This window comes from Pteropus alecto, unplaced genomic scaffold (assembly GCF_000325575.1).
Source record: "Pteropus alecto unplaced genomic scaffold, ASM32557v1 scaffold75, whole genome shotgun sequence".
In the NCBI taxonomy this organism is placed as follows: Eukaryota; Metazoa; Chordata; class Mammalia; order Chiroptera; family Pteropodidae; genus Pteropus; species Pteropus alecto.
In genome coordinates, this window is record NW_006440638.1 from 14,550,232 (window position 1) to 14,567,321 (window position 17,090).

The 17,090-nt window shown below is 39.0% G+C and overlaps 1 protein-coding gene across 14 annotated transcripts in view; it reads left to right on the forward strand.

Moving 5' to 3' along the window:
- Nucleotides 1-17,090, forward strand: part of MAGI1 (membrane associated guanylate kinase, WW and PDZ domain containing 1) — a 554,323-nt gene that overhangs the window by 510,343 nt on the left and 26,890 nt on the right. For 11 of the 14 annotated variants that reach the window (XM_025050818.1, XM_025050820.1, XM_015593788.2 and 8 more), the window contains 3 exons: nt 789-820; nt 10,654-10,870; nt 14,533-14,616. In XM_025050818.1, the coding sequence (XP_024906586.1) occupies nt 789-820; nt 10,654-10,870; nt 14,533-14,616 (333 nt within the window). The remainder of the gene's footprint in view (nt 1-788; nt 821-10,653; nt 10,871-14,532; nt 14,617-17,090) is intronic. The other 3 variants (XM_025050824.1, XM_015593784.2, XM_025050828.1) reach the window with 1 other exon arrangement.

Genomic DNA, 17,090 nt, shown 5'->3' on the forward strand with positions numbered 1-17,090 from the left:
TTACCTTCCTTTTCCTCCCTTATTATTTCTTTCTCTCAGCTCTGTGAAATTTCTTTTTCACTCCCCAACCACCTTCTTTCCTTATTGAGGGGCTAATCCCAGCTGAGTCTTTTCCAGCGAACCAAATAGGAGTTTGCTTGAATGACAGACACACATGGTGAGGTGTGTCCAAGATCCAGAGGAGGTCTCAGACCAACTTGGATTTGTTCTGTGCTAGGAAAAGAGCATCTGTCTTTGTTCTGGTATTCAGCTCATCCAAATAAAGAAGGCATTTCCTCTCCTGAAAGGCAGAAAGAAAAGACAAAAAAGAAAAAGGAAAAAAAAAAAATAGATTTTAACCATGTACTCCTCTGAAACTAAATATATGCCCCTTCCTCTGTCCTGATTGGTCCGCTTCAATTGACAAGTGATTGTGTTTAAAGGAAATATCCTGGACTTAATTGTAAGTTAAGTCTCTCTTAATCCAGAAGAGCATTTGAGATTCTGTCCAAGTGTTCAATTTCCCAGGCCGCTGAGGTCTGTGAATTTCTTTTCCCAGCCTCCAGGCTGCTGCAGTACAAGTCAGCATAGCTAATGCAGATAGATCTCCTGCCTCTCGCTCTCCTCCTCCCTCTGCTTTGATTCGATATGAACAGCCTGGTAACTCTGATGCTGGGGAGAAATCTGACATAACTCTGCAGATGGCTAGGTTGCCATGAAACACCTGGGGATTGTTCTTTAAGGAAAAGGTAACATTTATGTGCTAATGATTTCTTCCCCCCCTCCCCTCCTTGTTGCATTTTTTCCAGGGCTGCCGGTTCCCAAGAAGAGCCCAAAGTCGGTAAGGACTTGTCAGTTACTTGGTGCTGCTTTGGGGCTGTGGGAGGCGGTTGGCAGTGGGAGGGGATGCTGTCTGGCTTGACTTCACTAAATGTGTTTAAGAGTGGATGGAAGAGACAGAATCCAGGGTTCCTTCTGTTAAGTTCTGGGGATCTATTTGGTACAGAAGGTATTTGGGTTTGTCTTTGACTGTCTAGTGATTTGTGGGCAGGCTGCAGGAGCCTGGATAAAGAATGCATGATTGGAATCTTCTCTATTTAAATGCATTACAACTCTCATTCAAAAGAATGACTTTCTTAGATGTTTCAACTTGATAGAAATGCTATTATTTCTTTTGGGAGGAGGAAAAAAAAAATGTTCCACCTGCTTCCTGGGTAGCCTTGCTCTCAACTGGTGTTTCCAGACATTCACATGGGTAGATTCTCTCCTCCGAGCTTTCTTAAGCACTGAATGATGAATTATTTACAAAATTAAAAAGCCTGAGGTTTGAGTAAGAACTGCTCTGCCCTGTATATATGTCCATGCTCACATGGAATAATGTCCACTGCCCCAGCACTAAGAATAAGACATTTCCTTGCTGTGGAAATGTTCTTTGTTGTTTTGCTAGCTTTAGCAGCATTATGCTGCAGGTATAGGATTATTTAAAAAAAAAAAAATCAATGTTTTTCTGTCCTTTCTAACTGGTTTCCCTGAAGATGCATTACCTAGTTGACATGTTAGCTAATAGCTTAGAGGCTGTAGTATTTTGCTTGGTGGTGTGAGCTTCTGCTCTCAGAGCACTGACAACAAATTAAAATGCTACTTAAAAACTCAAAATTTGGAACTCCGATGCCTGAGAAATTGATCCGGGTAGAAGAGGCTTCCCAATTCATTAACATGAAGATAAAGAGGGGTGCTTCCATGTGGCTTAGAATATTTGGGGGAGGGAAATTTTGCAGCTTTCTGCCAGCAGGGAAAGGAGAACCTTTAAAACTTTGCAGCTCATGGCACTGCAGCCGAATTCTTTCCACCTATCTCCAAGCCTGGCAGCAAGAGGCAGAAGTTTATTAAGGAGATGAGAGAGGGAGCTTCTTCCTGCATTCTGAAGCCCCACTCCTAAGTTCTCCAAAGAGAAAAACCTGCAATAATTGATGTGATTCCAATGCCATAGTGCCATGGTGATTGAAACACGTGACTTCAGGGCTGCTTCCCTTGCCAGTTTGTGTTAAAGTCCAGGCAGAAAAAGTGCTGATAGGTGCCCACATTGGAACCACACAGATGCCAAAACCTGTGTGTGTGTGTGTGTGTGTGTGTGTGTGTGTGTATGTGGGCGCGCGCGTGCGCGTGCATGTGTGCACATGCATCTCCCCATCCCTAGTTCATAGAAACCTATTCAGCCTTCAGAAAACAGAAGCAAATCTGGAAGATGTGTCACATGAGCTTGAGTTAACAGGACCCATCCTTTTCTCTCCCCCACCCCCAACCATGCTGCAGGATGCATGGACTTATTTTACACACCCCACATGGAATGGAATCTTGGCAAGGAACGTACTGGGGGACATACAACAGTTTTGCACAGGCAACATGACATCGGGTAGCATGGTGTTTCTGTTTTGCATCCCATTTAAACTTACTGTGCTAGAGGATTTTTGTAGATCGATCTGCATCTCTTCTTCCCCAAAGTGTTTTGGAATTCCCTACTGAACTCGATGTGTATCAAACAGGTATAGCGCCTGCATTCACTAAGTCAGTTGGAAGAATTCCCTATGACAGTTTATTTTTGTAGAAGCCATGTCATTAGCAAGCAGCAAGCCAATTACTCAGGCTTCATTTCTAGAGAAAAAAAGCTCTCTTAACTGCTTTGCCCAAGTCTGCTGGCTCTTAATTACCACAAGCCAAGAGCTGGGATGTTATTGGGTTAGAGAAAAGCGAGCCCCCAGCTTGGTGCTTGTCCTTACCCGATTTCTGTGCCAGGACAGGGATGATGGTTTTCACAGCATTGCTGGCACACTCTGGCAGCTGCTGTTCAAAATTTGGGGGCTGTCAGCCAAGGGATGCTGTTTCTGGTGGAGCATTGCTAACATCTGTGATCAGTGGGAGCTCCTTATAGGTGAGTTGAAAGCTGTTTCCCTTTCCCGGTTTGAATTTTGATGATGTCCTGCCAGAGAGACAAATGATTATGGGATTTTTCTGGTGGGGTCTGAGGAAATCCTTGGGGAAGCTGCAAGTCATGGTTCCAAAAGCCATTCACATGACAGACAGTGTCAGTGATGCAGGCTATGTAATGAAAGGCCTGTGTTGTGATACACTTACATTTACCATCGGCTCTGTGAATATACTGTCTTAACCCAGAACCATGTTTTTTTCTTTTTTCTCAGAGGCTCCTGACATTGTTGGCTTGCTCATGTGACTGACAGCTTCCTTTTGCCTTCATACCTTTAAAAAAAAAAAAAATGTTTTCAATAATTGAGTAGTTGGGTTTTTATTAGAACAGAAGGACTTATCTTTTTGATCTTGTTTACCCTCCTGGATAGTCTCTACAGCTTACTCTTAATAAACAATTTCACCTACTAGATTTAGTTTAAATGTTGAATTTATGGTTTATATAGTCATTGGGGACAATGGCAGTGTCTTAATGAAATTTTATTAATTTTAATATTGGGACATCCATAACAGATTTTTCTGCCAAATGACAGAGACAAAAATAAGACATATTTGCTGTCAGGTTTTAGGCTTTACTGGGAAACTGATTCTGTGGTCCAATTTAATCATCCTGACTGGAAACTTATTTAACTGAGACTCTTGGTCTAGATCACACACGATTTTGTGTGTGAGAATTTAAAACTCTGTCATGCCAAACCCTGAATTTTAAGTTAATATTTGTTTTCTCACTAGTTCATTTCCCACTAGTGCTTCTGTTTCCCACTAGTGCTTCTGTTTCTCCCTTTCTTCATCTGTCCATCTGATCATTTATCCATCTGTCCATCCATTTATCTATCCATTTATCTGTCAATACATTTATCTTTTGTTCATTCATCCATCCATCCATCCATTTATCTATTTATTCAGCAAACTAGTATGGAGAACCAACTAAGTGCCAGGATCTGTGTGAGACATTGGAAATACTATAATAAGTAAGATGTCAAGGCGCCTTTTTTTTTTTAATTTTGAACCTTACAAACAACCAATTTATCTATTGCTTTCTTAAAAAATAAGATTCATCAACAAAATTGTTTTATGCATTTCTTTCAACAGTTAAGTGTTTACTGAGTATCCTCTCTGTGTCAGACCTGGTACCAGTATACAACGAGAACTAAAATAGAAAGCGTCCTTGCTCATGCATCTAAGAGGAGACAACTGCGCAAACAGGCAGATCTGTACAGACCCTCCTTGTGGGGCTTAAAGTCTGATGGGCACATACTTTCAAAAGTTAAAGCAGAACCAAGTACACCCTTAATGAAAATCACTCAGCTCTAAATTACAGTTAACCTAAGTTAAGTAGCCTTACAGAGCCATAGAAAAAACCCAAGACTGAATTAGATGCTATGATTGAGCTATGGGATTCCTCCGAGTTCCCCAGCAGCCTGAGCAATGTAGGAAACTACATTATTCACTATGTCAGATCAAAGAAAGCATACCATATTTACTAGGAAGACACAATGTTCTCAGTTACTAAAAAACTCACAGTTTTCATATGCGGTACAGTGAATGATGGGCAAGGCAGTCTCTTCAGCACCCTCTTTGTAGCAAATGCAGCAAGATGGAAGGTAGCAATAGTGACAGGTTTCTGTTTCATTGCCTGCCAGCCCTTTGTCCTGGAAAGGATGCTAAAGACATTGCTGACAACTAGTCATTAAGAGGTGTGAGAGAGAGATCTCTTAGATAATGTTCACAGTGAGTGACCCCTGCCTGAATCATCCAGTTTTATGTATCCTGCCTCTTTCTGAAACTCTCCCAATTGTCTCAGCACCCTGATGCCACTTGTCCTTTAATCAGGACAATAATACAACCCATCAAAGCTCCTACAGACTGCAGGGAGAGAAGTAAATGGAAGAAAGATTAAGGCAACTTAAATAAGTCTCTTCGCCTCTCACCTCCCACAGCAACCCATACCCTCAGCCTTTTGGAGCCCTAGAGAAGAGCCTTCGCTGTTGTATTAGATTTCTTTAAAACATTCATTGTGAACTAGAATTCATTTTCATATCCAATCAATACCTCCCTTTTCTTCTCCATTAACTCCTCTGGCCTGCCTTTTTTGGAAGAAGTCATTTAACCTAGACCCATAAATGATAAAAAGAAGAGACAAAAAGGACCAGACCATCCTCTGCTTTGCCTCGTATTTGAGTCTCTGATTTTCATACAACCTTTAATGACATTGGCCTAATATCTCATCAGCACTTGGAGTTTTTCCTGTTGTCCATGTAAATCACTGCAGTGGCCTTCAGTCTTGGCAGATAAGTGAACTGTAAATAATTTTGCTTTAAAATGGATCGATTTGTCATTTTTAAGCCACATGAACTCTTTTCATCATTAAAGCTCCTAAGTGCTGTCTGTATTCATTTGCTCTTCCAAGCAAATATTTTCAGCTCATTTTATAAGTACCTTCATTTTGAAATGATTCTATGAAATACTGATGAGCTGACTTTTTTTCCTCTTTTCAATTTATAAAAATCATTGCATCTCCCCAGTTTCCCTGGCCTGTCAGTAGTAAGGAAATCATTCATTTTAGGGAGGTTGATACAGTTTTATTTTAAAAAGTCTTATGACACAAGTTCATGGCTGATATGTGGCCAAGGACCTCTATGGAGTTTTCAAAATTAAGCCCATTTTTAATTAAATTAGCAACTTTTTTATAATTATAATTATTTTATATTAGTTTCAGGTGTACAGCATAGTGGTTAGACATTTATATAATTCACGAAATGATCCCCCAATTAGTCTAGTACCCACCTGGCACTATACATAGCCATTACAAAATTATTGACTATATTCTCTGTGCTGTACTTCATATTCTTACCATTTGTAATGACATGGATTATGCTAAGTGAAATATGTCAGACAGAGAAAAACAAATACCAGATGATTTCACTTATAAGTTGAATCTAAAGAACAAAATGAACTAAGAAACAAAATGAAAACAGACTCATAGATACAGAGTACAAACTGGTGATTGCTAGATGGGAGGGTGTTGGGTGGCTGGGTGAAAAAAAAGGTGAAAGAATTAAGAAGTACAAATTAAGCCCATTTATTTCTTCCTAGTTGGCTCTGGTTTAACATTCAGAAATAAAAATCTCAATTCAGAAATATCAGCATAGTAACAATAGCTAACATTGGAAATATCCATATGTGCCACTCATTTCCATCCAGTTGCTCAAGCCGGAGACCTGGGAGGTGGATGTTCCTGTTTCTAAGATCTCTTCTTCCTCCTCCTGCTCCTTTCCCCCACGCAGTCTGTCAGCAATACCTATTGACTCTGGCACCAAAATGTCTTTTAACTTCACTTGTTCCTCTCCTTTGTCATACTACTCCCCTAGCATAAACCACTTCAAGTCCTTCATGAAGACTGCTCAGCAGTTTCCTTACTGGCTCTCGCTTTCACTACTATCCCCACCAACCTTTTCATCACCCGGTAGCCAGACCAAACTCTCTGGAAGTGAATTGGCTCCTGGTGCATACCCGCTTTAACTTCACTAATGGATTTCTCCTTCCCTGAACTAAGAATGAAACCCAATCTCCTTAAAGTAGCCCACAAGGCCCTTACATTATTTAGTCTCCAAGCCCACAGACTGCCCCAGCCCCTTGCTACACCACACTAGCCTTCTCACTTCTTCAAACGGTCCAAACTCAATTTGGCTTCAAAGGCTTAGCACATATGTTTCTATTACTGGAATGTTCTTCCAGAGGCCTCTCCTTACTACCTACCTAAAGGACATTGCAATATGTTATCAATCTGTTAGGATTATTTGATTAATATCCAAACACGCACACACACACACGTACACATATACCCTTAGATACACACTGAGATATAAATTCTAAGAGCTCAGCTACCATCTCTTCCTTGTTTACACATTGTATCCCTTAGAATCTGGCTCACAGTAGGTGAACAGTGTGTATTTATTGGATGAATGAATAGATGTATGGCAGGTAGTTTCTCAAGAGAACGGAGGCTGGAAGTTCTATCATTGGTGTAGTAGGTGCTTCCTCCACTCATGTTATTAGTATGCATGGGATTACTTAACAGACTTAAAGTGTGTCTTAAATACAGACACTTACTTGTCTTTGAGCCAGTTTTTCACCTAGAAAATGAGGTGAAAGACAATCACATTAGATGCAGATCTTATCCTGTGTTATAACTAGTTCAGAAGTGAATTTGTTCTCATGTCCCAAGTCTTCCGGGAGATAATCCAGACTGCCGAAGAGGCATATAAGTTGACTGTAATTTGAGAGATGTATAAACATAGCTTTTCTCTTGGATAGTTCTGGGCTCTAATTAGATAAAAGACAATGTCATAGCTAAGTGAATTCTCACAGAAAATAAAAAGGGATATTTTGAACTTTTCCACCAGAGAGAGCATAGCTTCAGAAAGCCCAGAGTGCTAGCCAACAAGATATTAAATACAGACTGCATCTTCAAATTAAGTAATCCTCATAATTGAACTTGAGAAGGAACATAAAGTGAGGTTAAATCTTATCTGGGGGAAAATCTAAAAGCATTCCAGATTATTGTATACTTAGCCCATTAGTATGGGTTAGAATATGCCATTTAGTGAAAGTTCAGTGATGGCACAGTTTTTAGAATGCTTTTTCAGGATGCTGCTTTTTATTTTCCAAATTTAGGAACAAAGTTTAGATGGCATTTGAAAGGATTGCAGAAGTGTGGTTTGATTGAGAGGCAGTTTTGCAAACTTGTTCCAGATTTTATCTGTCATTTTGTCTTAAATTGGATCTAAATGACTCATTTATTGGGGAAGTAAGAGGGGTGTTAAAATTTGAAAAATGGCTCTAACCATTTCCAGTAGACTTTATGTGTACACTCTGTTTATGGCAAAGCCATCTCTTCAGTGAAATTCAAGAGTTCTGGTCCTCCATGCCAGAGATTTGTTACACTGGCACAGCCATTGAAGATCTTGGCACACCGTGAGGTGACATGTAAACTCTGTTTGCATGCATTTGTGGGTACATATGTAAAAGCACATGTGCATTCTCTGCAGGAGAAAGTTCCATCCAGTCTTTTATCAGACTCACTCAGTGGGGCAGTATTGCCAGAAAGATATTTTTTCTCCAGTTCACAAAAAGAAGCAAGTGGAAGAGGTTAAAATTAGGTTTCCAGGGACTGCAGAGTACTTCCAGGAAAGGAAGTATGACATTTCCCTCAGGTGATCCTGTGTCCTGGTGAGTTTTTGTGAAGAGTAGTCTCAGCAAGAAGGAGTCTAGAGCTTCAAGGGTCAGGGACTTAACTGTGAAATGAATTTAGTGTCAATGGACAGACCTCACACTCTGGCAGTTGCTACTCATTTGAGGGACCAGGAGAGAGTGCGCATTTGAAGGGAGTGATGCAACTCTCAAAGTAAACTCGTAGGTCCTTTATCTATTGAATTATTTGCTTTTACATTTAAAAGTATCTGCCGCCCTCCCAAGAGGTGAACAAAAACAAAGTATTCCCTGAATGTAAAAATTAAAAATAACAGACCCCATTAATTTTCTTTACCAAGGTTTACTTCAAAGTGAAAATAGCTTTAAATTTTGTCTTGGTAATAAAAAGCATTCTCTATTCATTATAATAGTAAAAAAATAGGCAGTACAGGAAAGTATAAAGAGGAGAAAAAACACACCTTGAATCCCACGTTTTCCTATTTATGCTCGTGTACGCACCAAAAATGAGCTGATGCTATAGTATAAGACGTGCTTGCTTATAGTGTAGACCCTTTTAAAGACCACAGTGAAGAGAAAAACAAATTCCCATGTACATACAAAAGAGAATGGAGATTCTATCTGTCATTAATATTTTCTGACTCTGAAAATCTTCAGCATGTCTCCAGGGGAAGTGAGAAGGCAAGGTATTGACCTCTGTGGCCAGAAAGAGCCCTGAGAGCCAAACTCACTGTTTGGGGAGGACACTATTAGAGGTTAGCAGCCAGATTTGAGTCCGGGCCTTTGGTGCTGAACACATTACCCTCAAAAGAGAATGATGGTAACATGGGGTTCTGATGATATTTGTCACTACCCAAACGTCATTGTGTTTTTCTGGCATCTTCCCTAGGGTGTGCTGTCCCCTTGAGTCTAAGTAAATTAAACCCCTCATACATTTTTTCCTAGACCTCTTTGCTAGTTTAGAATGTGCTCCTCAAATTTCTCCCACAGGCACACCAAATAAAATTTTAAGTGGTCTATTTTACCTTCATTAAATGCACGCCCAATTGTCCTCAACTTTGAATTCTTGCCAAAACCTATATTCAGATTGTAATCTGTGAAAGACAAGGGCAAAGGAAGCTTTTGTCCTCCTTCGGCTTCCTTCAGATACTTATTTCAAATCAGGGACTGAAGGGAGAGGGAATTGAGAGACCTGAGATTTAAAAGAAAATCACCTTGGAAATTTCCATTAATACGAGAAATGAAAGATGGAGGATACCTAGGGGGAAAGTAAGGAAGAGAACTGTTTCGATAGGATTCATTGTAAGACCAAGGGGAAGATTTTGATCCTATAAAGAACTTTAGAGACTTGGAATTCTCTAGGTCAACGATCTTATAAACTGCTTAAAAAGCATAAGCTATACAAGGTCTGTAGGAGAGGATGGAGATGCCCCTGGCTGGCTGTCCTCTGCCCTTTTATGATGCTCTTCAGCAGGTAAAGTGTAGGGACGTAGTGTCTGTCATGTGAGAGACAGGATTCCAAGAGTTTGTTTTGAATGGGAGAAACTAAACACATGGGGTTACCACAACTTTTTACTGGAAAAACCAAGGACTGAAAATTTTTTATTTCCCAGTGGATATTTTCCTCCCACAAGTTTTTGCTCTTTATTTAAAGAACATTTCATAAAACGAGAAGGGTCTTTTGCTGGGCAGGTTCTAAGGAACTGGAACCTGCTTATTTTATTAAAATGTAAAAGAAATTCTTTCCCTTTGAATACTACTTGAATTTTGGACAAGTTGCAAATCTAAGAATGTTGACTCCCATATAAAGTTTGATCTTGGTTTTTCAACCCACAGCACTGTCAGGAGATCAAGAAGTAAGGTGTGATACCTGCAAAATTGATTAGCTAAGAATTATGAAAGCTCTTCATGCAAGTACACATTTAATGCTTGGCATGATTTTTTAAATATCCAGCCTTTTTTTTCTTATAGTCTAGGAGAACTGACGCCAAACCCTAAGATAAGAGTCAGGTATTTTATTATTGAAAGATGCAGGACGTGGAATCCTAAAAAGCATTTTTAGACTTGATTGTCTTTCTTTTGGATATCATAGCCTTACATTTGAAACACTATGGTATTTTGTGTCACATATTTTGTCAAAAAATAAGGATGTTAAAACTGATACATCTTGTCATAAATGAGCCCAAGGTCTTAACCAAGAGCCTATGATGAAAATTGGATTTGTTTTCTGCCACAGCCCAGAGAGCAGTACGGTTTGTGATTATGTCTTTCCAAGTGGCCCACCCCTCTCTCTGTCTGCCAATCACCTGGGGATTTATCTGCATTCAGCATTAGCTGGAGGAAGGTGGAAGCCAAAATGTTGTTGATATATTTATGTATGTGTGCACAGAAGTGCTGAACAAAGACAAACTGATGGAAAACACCACTCAGAAAACCAATAATAATCTTCTCTTCTTGCCCCTCTCACTCGCTTACTTTCAGCAACCACTGGAAAGAAAAGACAGCCAGAATAGTTCTCAGCACAGTGTTTCCAGCCACCGAAGCCTGCACACAGCATCCCCAAGCCACGGCACACAGGTGCTCCCCGAGTACTCACCTGCAGAGGCCTCAGCTCCAGATCAGACCGACAGCTCTGGGCAGAAAAAACCAGATCCTTTTAAAATCTGGGCCCAGTCCAGGAGCATGTATGAAAACCGACGTGAGTAGCACCCTGGCTGCTGTCTTTTCGAGACCCTGCCTCAAGGCTTCAGCTTCCTCTTGAGGCATATTAAAAATAGATTTTCAGTGTGTAGACTGCATAAAGCTAAATCAAGGTGAGAGGTGAAAGCTTATCAGGGCAGGGATAGAATCTGATGGATATTCATGGAGGCTCCATTATGACTTCAGTTTGGGGAGGGGTAAATACAGATGCTCATCAGATAAAGAGCCTGGATAAAAATGGATTTATTTTTCCTTTCAGTTAAAATAAGTGGTAGAGAAGAGGTACTGTTTCATTAATCTTCCCTGCGTGGAGATTGTGGCATTCTCTTGTGAAACAGCTCTGATATACAATAGGACATAAATATGATTGACTTGAATAACAAGAGTAATGATAAGAAATTAAATGCTTTCTTAGTAGTCTCTTAGTTTTTAAGAATACTGGTAATTTTTCTTTTCCTGTAACTATCAGTCTTTCTAAACATTCCCTTTAAAATGAAAAAAAAAAAAATGGTGAGTGATTCGTGCTTTAATTATTTATACTGTGGTTAAATGTGTTCCGCTGGCTTTACCTTTTCGATAAATATGAACTAGTGATGGCATATGTCATAACTTTTTGGCTCTTATAAGCCTACTTTTGCCTTCATGTTTAATTTCCGACCTTTCATTATGAAATGATTTCAAAAGACAATTCATCATAAGTGATATTCATTTAGCTTATTGCCAATGAAAGTTCCTAAAATGCTTTACTCTCAGGGCATACAAATGGGCCCTTTTTGGGCTGTGGCTATTACTGGCGTTTTCTCATGAGTTTGATTGGTCAGGATGAAGCAACTATAAGGCACTTTCAGTTTCTCTTTTTGGCATGGAATAGGCGAGAATGTTTAATGACAGAAGAGGCCATATTTGGTGAAGGGTCTGATTAAAACTGGAAGAAAGAAGAGAATCATTTTGCCATCTTCTTTGTCCCCGTCCCCTCTCTGCACAGGTGTGGTTTATGGCCACATACACTATGCCTGTCTCTCAGACAAAGCCCCCTTGGAGAGTCATGGCACAGAGGTGGTGGACGCATGGGAGGTGTTCCAACCTCTCGCCAGCCCACTTGGACCTGGCTGTGAAGCATATCCTTGGCTGGCTGAAGCAACTCCTCTGTGACCCAAACAAAACAGGGGAGAAAGGCCAGAATCCCTGTCTGAGAAGGAAAGCTGGCCATATTACTGGGTGCAATTCAGCAGTTAGGGGGCACAAGGCAAGTCTGGAGTCTGGCTGCTTATCAGATTTTAGAAGTCACTCAGGGGCCCCTCCATTGTTTTCTTCCTCAGGGGAGAAATAATCATTGCCTTCTTGTTATAACAGTGCATAGAATTAAATTGGCTGTTTTGGCTAAGGGTTCACTCTGCTGACAAAAGCCAGATAATTTGAAAAGGAATTTATTTAGTTCCTGGCCTGGAAAGACCTCTAGAGTAACCGTGACGCCAGGCCAAAGGAAATGAAGTTCCGTTTGGAACATCTCTCGTAAGCAGTAGTTACTAAGCATGAACCTGGAGTCTCTCCTCACTGAGTCTTCTCATTAACTGTAGTGATTTCACTGACGAAATGTTTTCCAAAGAGGTGTATTTTCACATTCTCTTCACATTTCTCTTTAACCATGCAGCTTCTCCGATCAATGGCCCAACTTCAGTTGATGTTGAGATACTGCTTTATTGACTGTCCCCCTGCTTTTCTCAATATAATACACATTTATGACTGAGTTTTGTGATAAAATACATCATGTTCTGAAGTACTGGCAAGAGGCATGGTGGATTGACAGACAGTTCTAATGCATTTTGTTAATAGGAGGCTCCAGCTCAAATGCCATTTTCTCCTTTATGGAAGCAAAATTTCTTCAGAATTCGGTATTTAATCCAATTTTTAAGAAAGTTTTCAGTCCCCTCCCCTCCCCCCCAAAAAAAGAAAAATATGTAATCTTGCCACAGCCAACTGCTTTAAGCATCAAAATTGCTCAGGCGGCAGTCAGACTAAAATATGTGGAATGATACCAGTTTGTGCCTTCACTTTCTTTGACGTCTAAGGAATAGGATCTGGCAGCACAAGTGAGAATCAATTTCTTTTTGGTGATTGGAGGCTCTGTAATTGAATGATTATAGCAACCTAATTAATGTTAAGATTCACTTGGATTTCTTCCTCACTACTAAATAAGGATAATGATGAGACCTTTTCCCCCAATGGTAATTATTCAGGATCTGTCAGATTTTCTTCTTTCACAGTACCTATGAATGAACCTACATCAATCTTGTCTTTTAATTCGTATTTTGCTTTATTCCAGATTAGTTTATGCCATTCCCTTCAGTTATTTTTTCATCTAGTCTTTTCAAAAATAAAACAGACAAAAAATATAGCGTATAGCTCTGTTAAGATGTGATTTGCTCCCCCTCCCCGCCAAGACATAAGAATGAGCAAAGTTTTCCGGGAAAATTGAAGTCAGCAATAGCACCTTAATTTTACCCTTAATTTAGCCCCCCCTTTTGGGGAAAATATATTTTTCTTATATTTCATTTTATGGTGAAGGGCAACATGAAGATTAATAGTCTCTGATCTAATTCCTTCACATGGTCTAAATGTTGTGCAAAATACCGTATTCTTGATATGGCCATCTGTCAAAACAGCAGTGTCAGATGAGTCAATCTGAATTGGAGATGTGTTAGTAAATCCCTTTGAAGGGCTTAAATGTTTAATTAAAAACAAAGGCAAGCGTGGAAGTCCTTTAAAAGCCATGTTGCCTGTTTTGTATTTTCTCTAGATAGCATGCCAATTGTGCACGTGTTTTTAAAAATGACAGTGATACAATCTTCTTAGGTAATGTTCAGGAAAATTAGCTAGTGTCCACTAGTGCTTACTATAAAAAGAAAATCTAAAACTTCCTGTTGAAATTTTGCTTGCTCACAAAATAGTTTGGAAAGAAAAGATATCAAAATCGTCATATTAACTAATATAAACCTGTCCTGCTTGGGAGAGACATACTTACAAATTTGGAATTGGTGAATGGGCTCCTTTATCATAGTGGGTATAAGGAGCTAGGGTATACTTCTAGTTTTAAGAGCTATTATGACAGTTTTTATTTGTGTGTGTGTGTGTTCAGATCTTGGGCAAATCCGATGATTTGTGTCTCTAAATAAAAGACTGTTGTGGTTGAACTGCCTAGAATTCATCTGAACAGGTATTAGCACAAGAATGAATTCCATCAGGAACTTGATAGTCTTTTAAATAAATGCTGTAGTGTGGCAGTGACAGAAATGTGCTTAATTTTTTTCAAAAGGAAATAAGGGTTTAGACAAATCTTAAGTTCGTGACATGATTAAAACAAGGTCATACAAGTACATGTACTTTAGAGTATAATTAAATATGAACAGTCTAAGATGGTAATGGGAGTTCTATGAAATTTTCAACTGTACAATTGTAAATTCTAGCTTTTTGATAAGAAAAGCACCATGACAAAAAATTAAAAAAACAGAATGAAACAATCGTCTTTTAAAATCCACAGCAGCCATGACCTTTACTGTAAAAGCTTAACTGCACTTTCCTTATCAATCAAAACTAAATTAAAATGAACTAAGAGAAAGCACATACATTAAGCTTTGCAAAATTGTGAAATTAATATTCCAGCTATGTCACCTTCGCCTGCATCGGGATTGAGCAAGGGTGAAAGAGAGAGAGAGATCAATTCTACGAATTTTGGAGAATGTCAGAGTAAGGATCTGCTGAAAACATTTCATTTCTCCATTATTATTCATCCTGTTTGATGTTCCCATTGGTCTGGGGGGCTGGGGAGAAACTCAGAAAGAGAAATGCCACAAACAAATGTTTTTGGTACTCTCATTGAGCAGGCACAGACCAAAGACAAGATGAAACAAAGTGGTGGGCATGTTTTAGATAAGTCTGGAAGTGTGCGTCTGTGGTAATGGAGACACCAGAAGGTTTCTCTGCAAACCTGGTGATTCCATTCGTCTAGTTATCAAAGGAAGTCTTTGGACCACTCTGTTGAATTTGCTGCTGGCATTCCCAAAGCATGTTAACTGCAGATATTGTCTCCTGTGCAAGGGCTTAAAAATCAAGAAAGCCGTATGAGATCGTCTTAGCTCTTTTTGATTTAGCCTCCATCAAAAGAAAAACAAGGCGATGTAAACATCAGAAAGATGGTTCTACACTGCTACCTCTGAAAAATTTAATTATAATAGAATTTGCCTGAAATAAAGAAGAGAACAAACCATTTTGGAGGAGTAGTCTAGAGACTTCAGTGCCCCTGGCAGGAAGTGGCAGCAGAGGACACAAAAGAGAGAAATTCTGTAATTCTGTAATATGTTGCAGTACTGATTTGCCACCAAAGTCATGGCATTTGGTTGGTGGGAGAGTATAATTGTTAAAATGCCAAAGTTAAGGTGCCAAAAGACTTTCTTTGTAACAGCCCTATGTGTTGGTGTATCGTGTTGGTGTCCGTCTCTCCCTGGCTCACTGTTGGTGTCTTCAACACCCTTGGTGTCATTTGGGCATCTTGTTTTCCAACAGGAAGCTCTTTAAATAAATTCACCATTTCTCCAACTGATTTTCAGAGAGAAACAAATGCTTTTTGCCTAGGAACTAAACTGTATGGTAAACCTAAGACTGTTGGCCATAAGCACCCATATCCTGATAGCTTATACCAAATGAGCAATATAAGACAAAAACTAGCTGTATTTGATGTCACCGTAGGGATGGGCAAGTGTTCCTGTGTTAAATGAGGCTGAGAAAAATGGGCCTGGGCTGGAGGTCTCAGCAGAGCCCTTTCCTTGTTCGCAGAGAGGCTCTGCAGACTTAAAGCAGACTCTGCCAGGAACCTAGTGCTGACTGGAAAGCATCCATGGTCTATTTTGGTAATAATTCTCCTGCTTGAGTGAACCAAAGATGGAGATCCAATGTGATTTAATTCATTGTTTCAGTGAGGCTATTACAGTAAATACCCTTTAGCCAGCTACTCGAAAAGAAAGAAAATATTGTTACCTTAGCGTGCTCAGGAAAATATCATTCTCGAATCACGTTTATGGGAGTACCATGATGTAGCTTAACTCCATGTTCCATGGCGTGTTGCAGCTTAGCCTTAGCAATTATAATGATGATGATGATAATAATAATAATAATAATAATAATAATAATAATAATAATAGCATTGAATAAAAAAGAACCATTTAAAGCCATGGCATTAAGATAGCTCAAGCAAAAATACTGGATTCAGACTCCTCTAACTTGTACTGACCTGTTTTATTTAGCTTCTTCTCTCTTGGTGTATTCATTCACTATGCATTTTAAACTCGTGGGTGAGTCACTGAGAAAGGACATCTCTCTCCAACTTGAAATCTAAACAACTGCCTTCTTCCTCTCTAGCCCCACTGTACAAAATTGGAGAAGACGAGAATTAAATTCTCAGGCCTACACACTCCTTCAGCCTAAAATCCAATTAATTAAATAAACCAGGAAGTTTGCAGAACAATATTTGAAAATCCCCTTTTTTAAGATTCACTGCCACTAAACTATTTTTTCTATTTAGATAAAAGATATGTCATTTTATAGACTATAAAATGCTATTTATACATTAAAATATTAAATAAGAATTTAATAGAAGTAACCCTTTTTTATTACCTTAGTTAAGTAACAGAGTGGTATATAGAAGAATTTCATGTACAGTAAGCGTGTTTTTATAGAAGTTACTTCTTTTTAAAAAAATAAGACTTTGCATTTTAAGACCCTGAACTATTATTGGGTTTTAAAAGTAAAATCAAGTTATTGAATGATCAATTGATACTTATAATGTTGAAATATTATAGGCAAGTTCTGGAGTAAAACAGTCATTTTAATGTTGAAATACGATTCCTTGATACAGAACAATTTTGTTGTTACCATTAATGTTAAAAATATGGAAGGCTGGCTACTTTTGGTAATAGTACTGAAATCATAAACTTTGTAAATTTGGAAATACTCGTATGTTCAAGAGTAACTTTTTGGCAAATATGATCTACCCAATCAAATTATTGGCATTGCTTTTCTGAGGGAGGAAGAACTTTTTTTAATGGATTTTTTAATGATTTTTTTAAAATAGAAAACACTTTACCCCAGGCTCTTTCCTTTCTTCTTTTAATTGCTAGAACATCAGGTGACTTAACAGGGCTTCTGAATCCTCAGAGCCAGCCTTT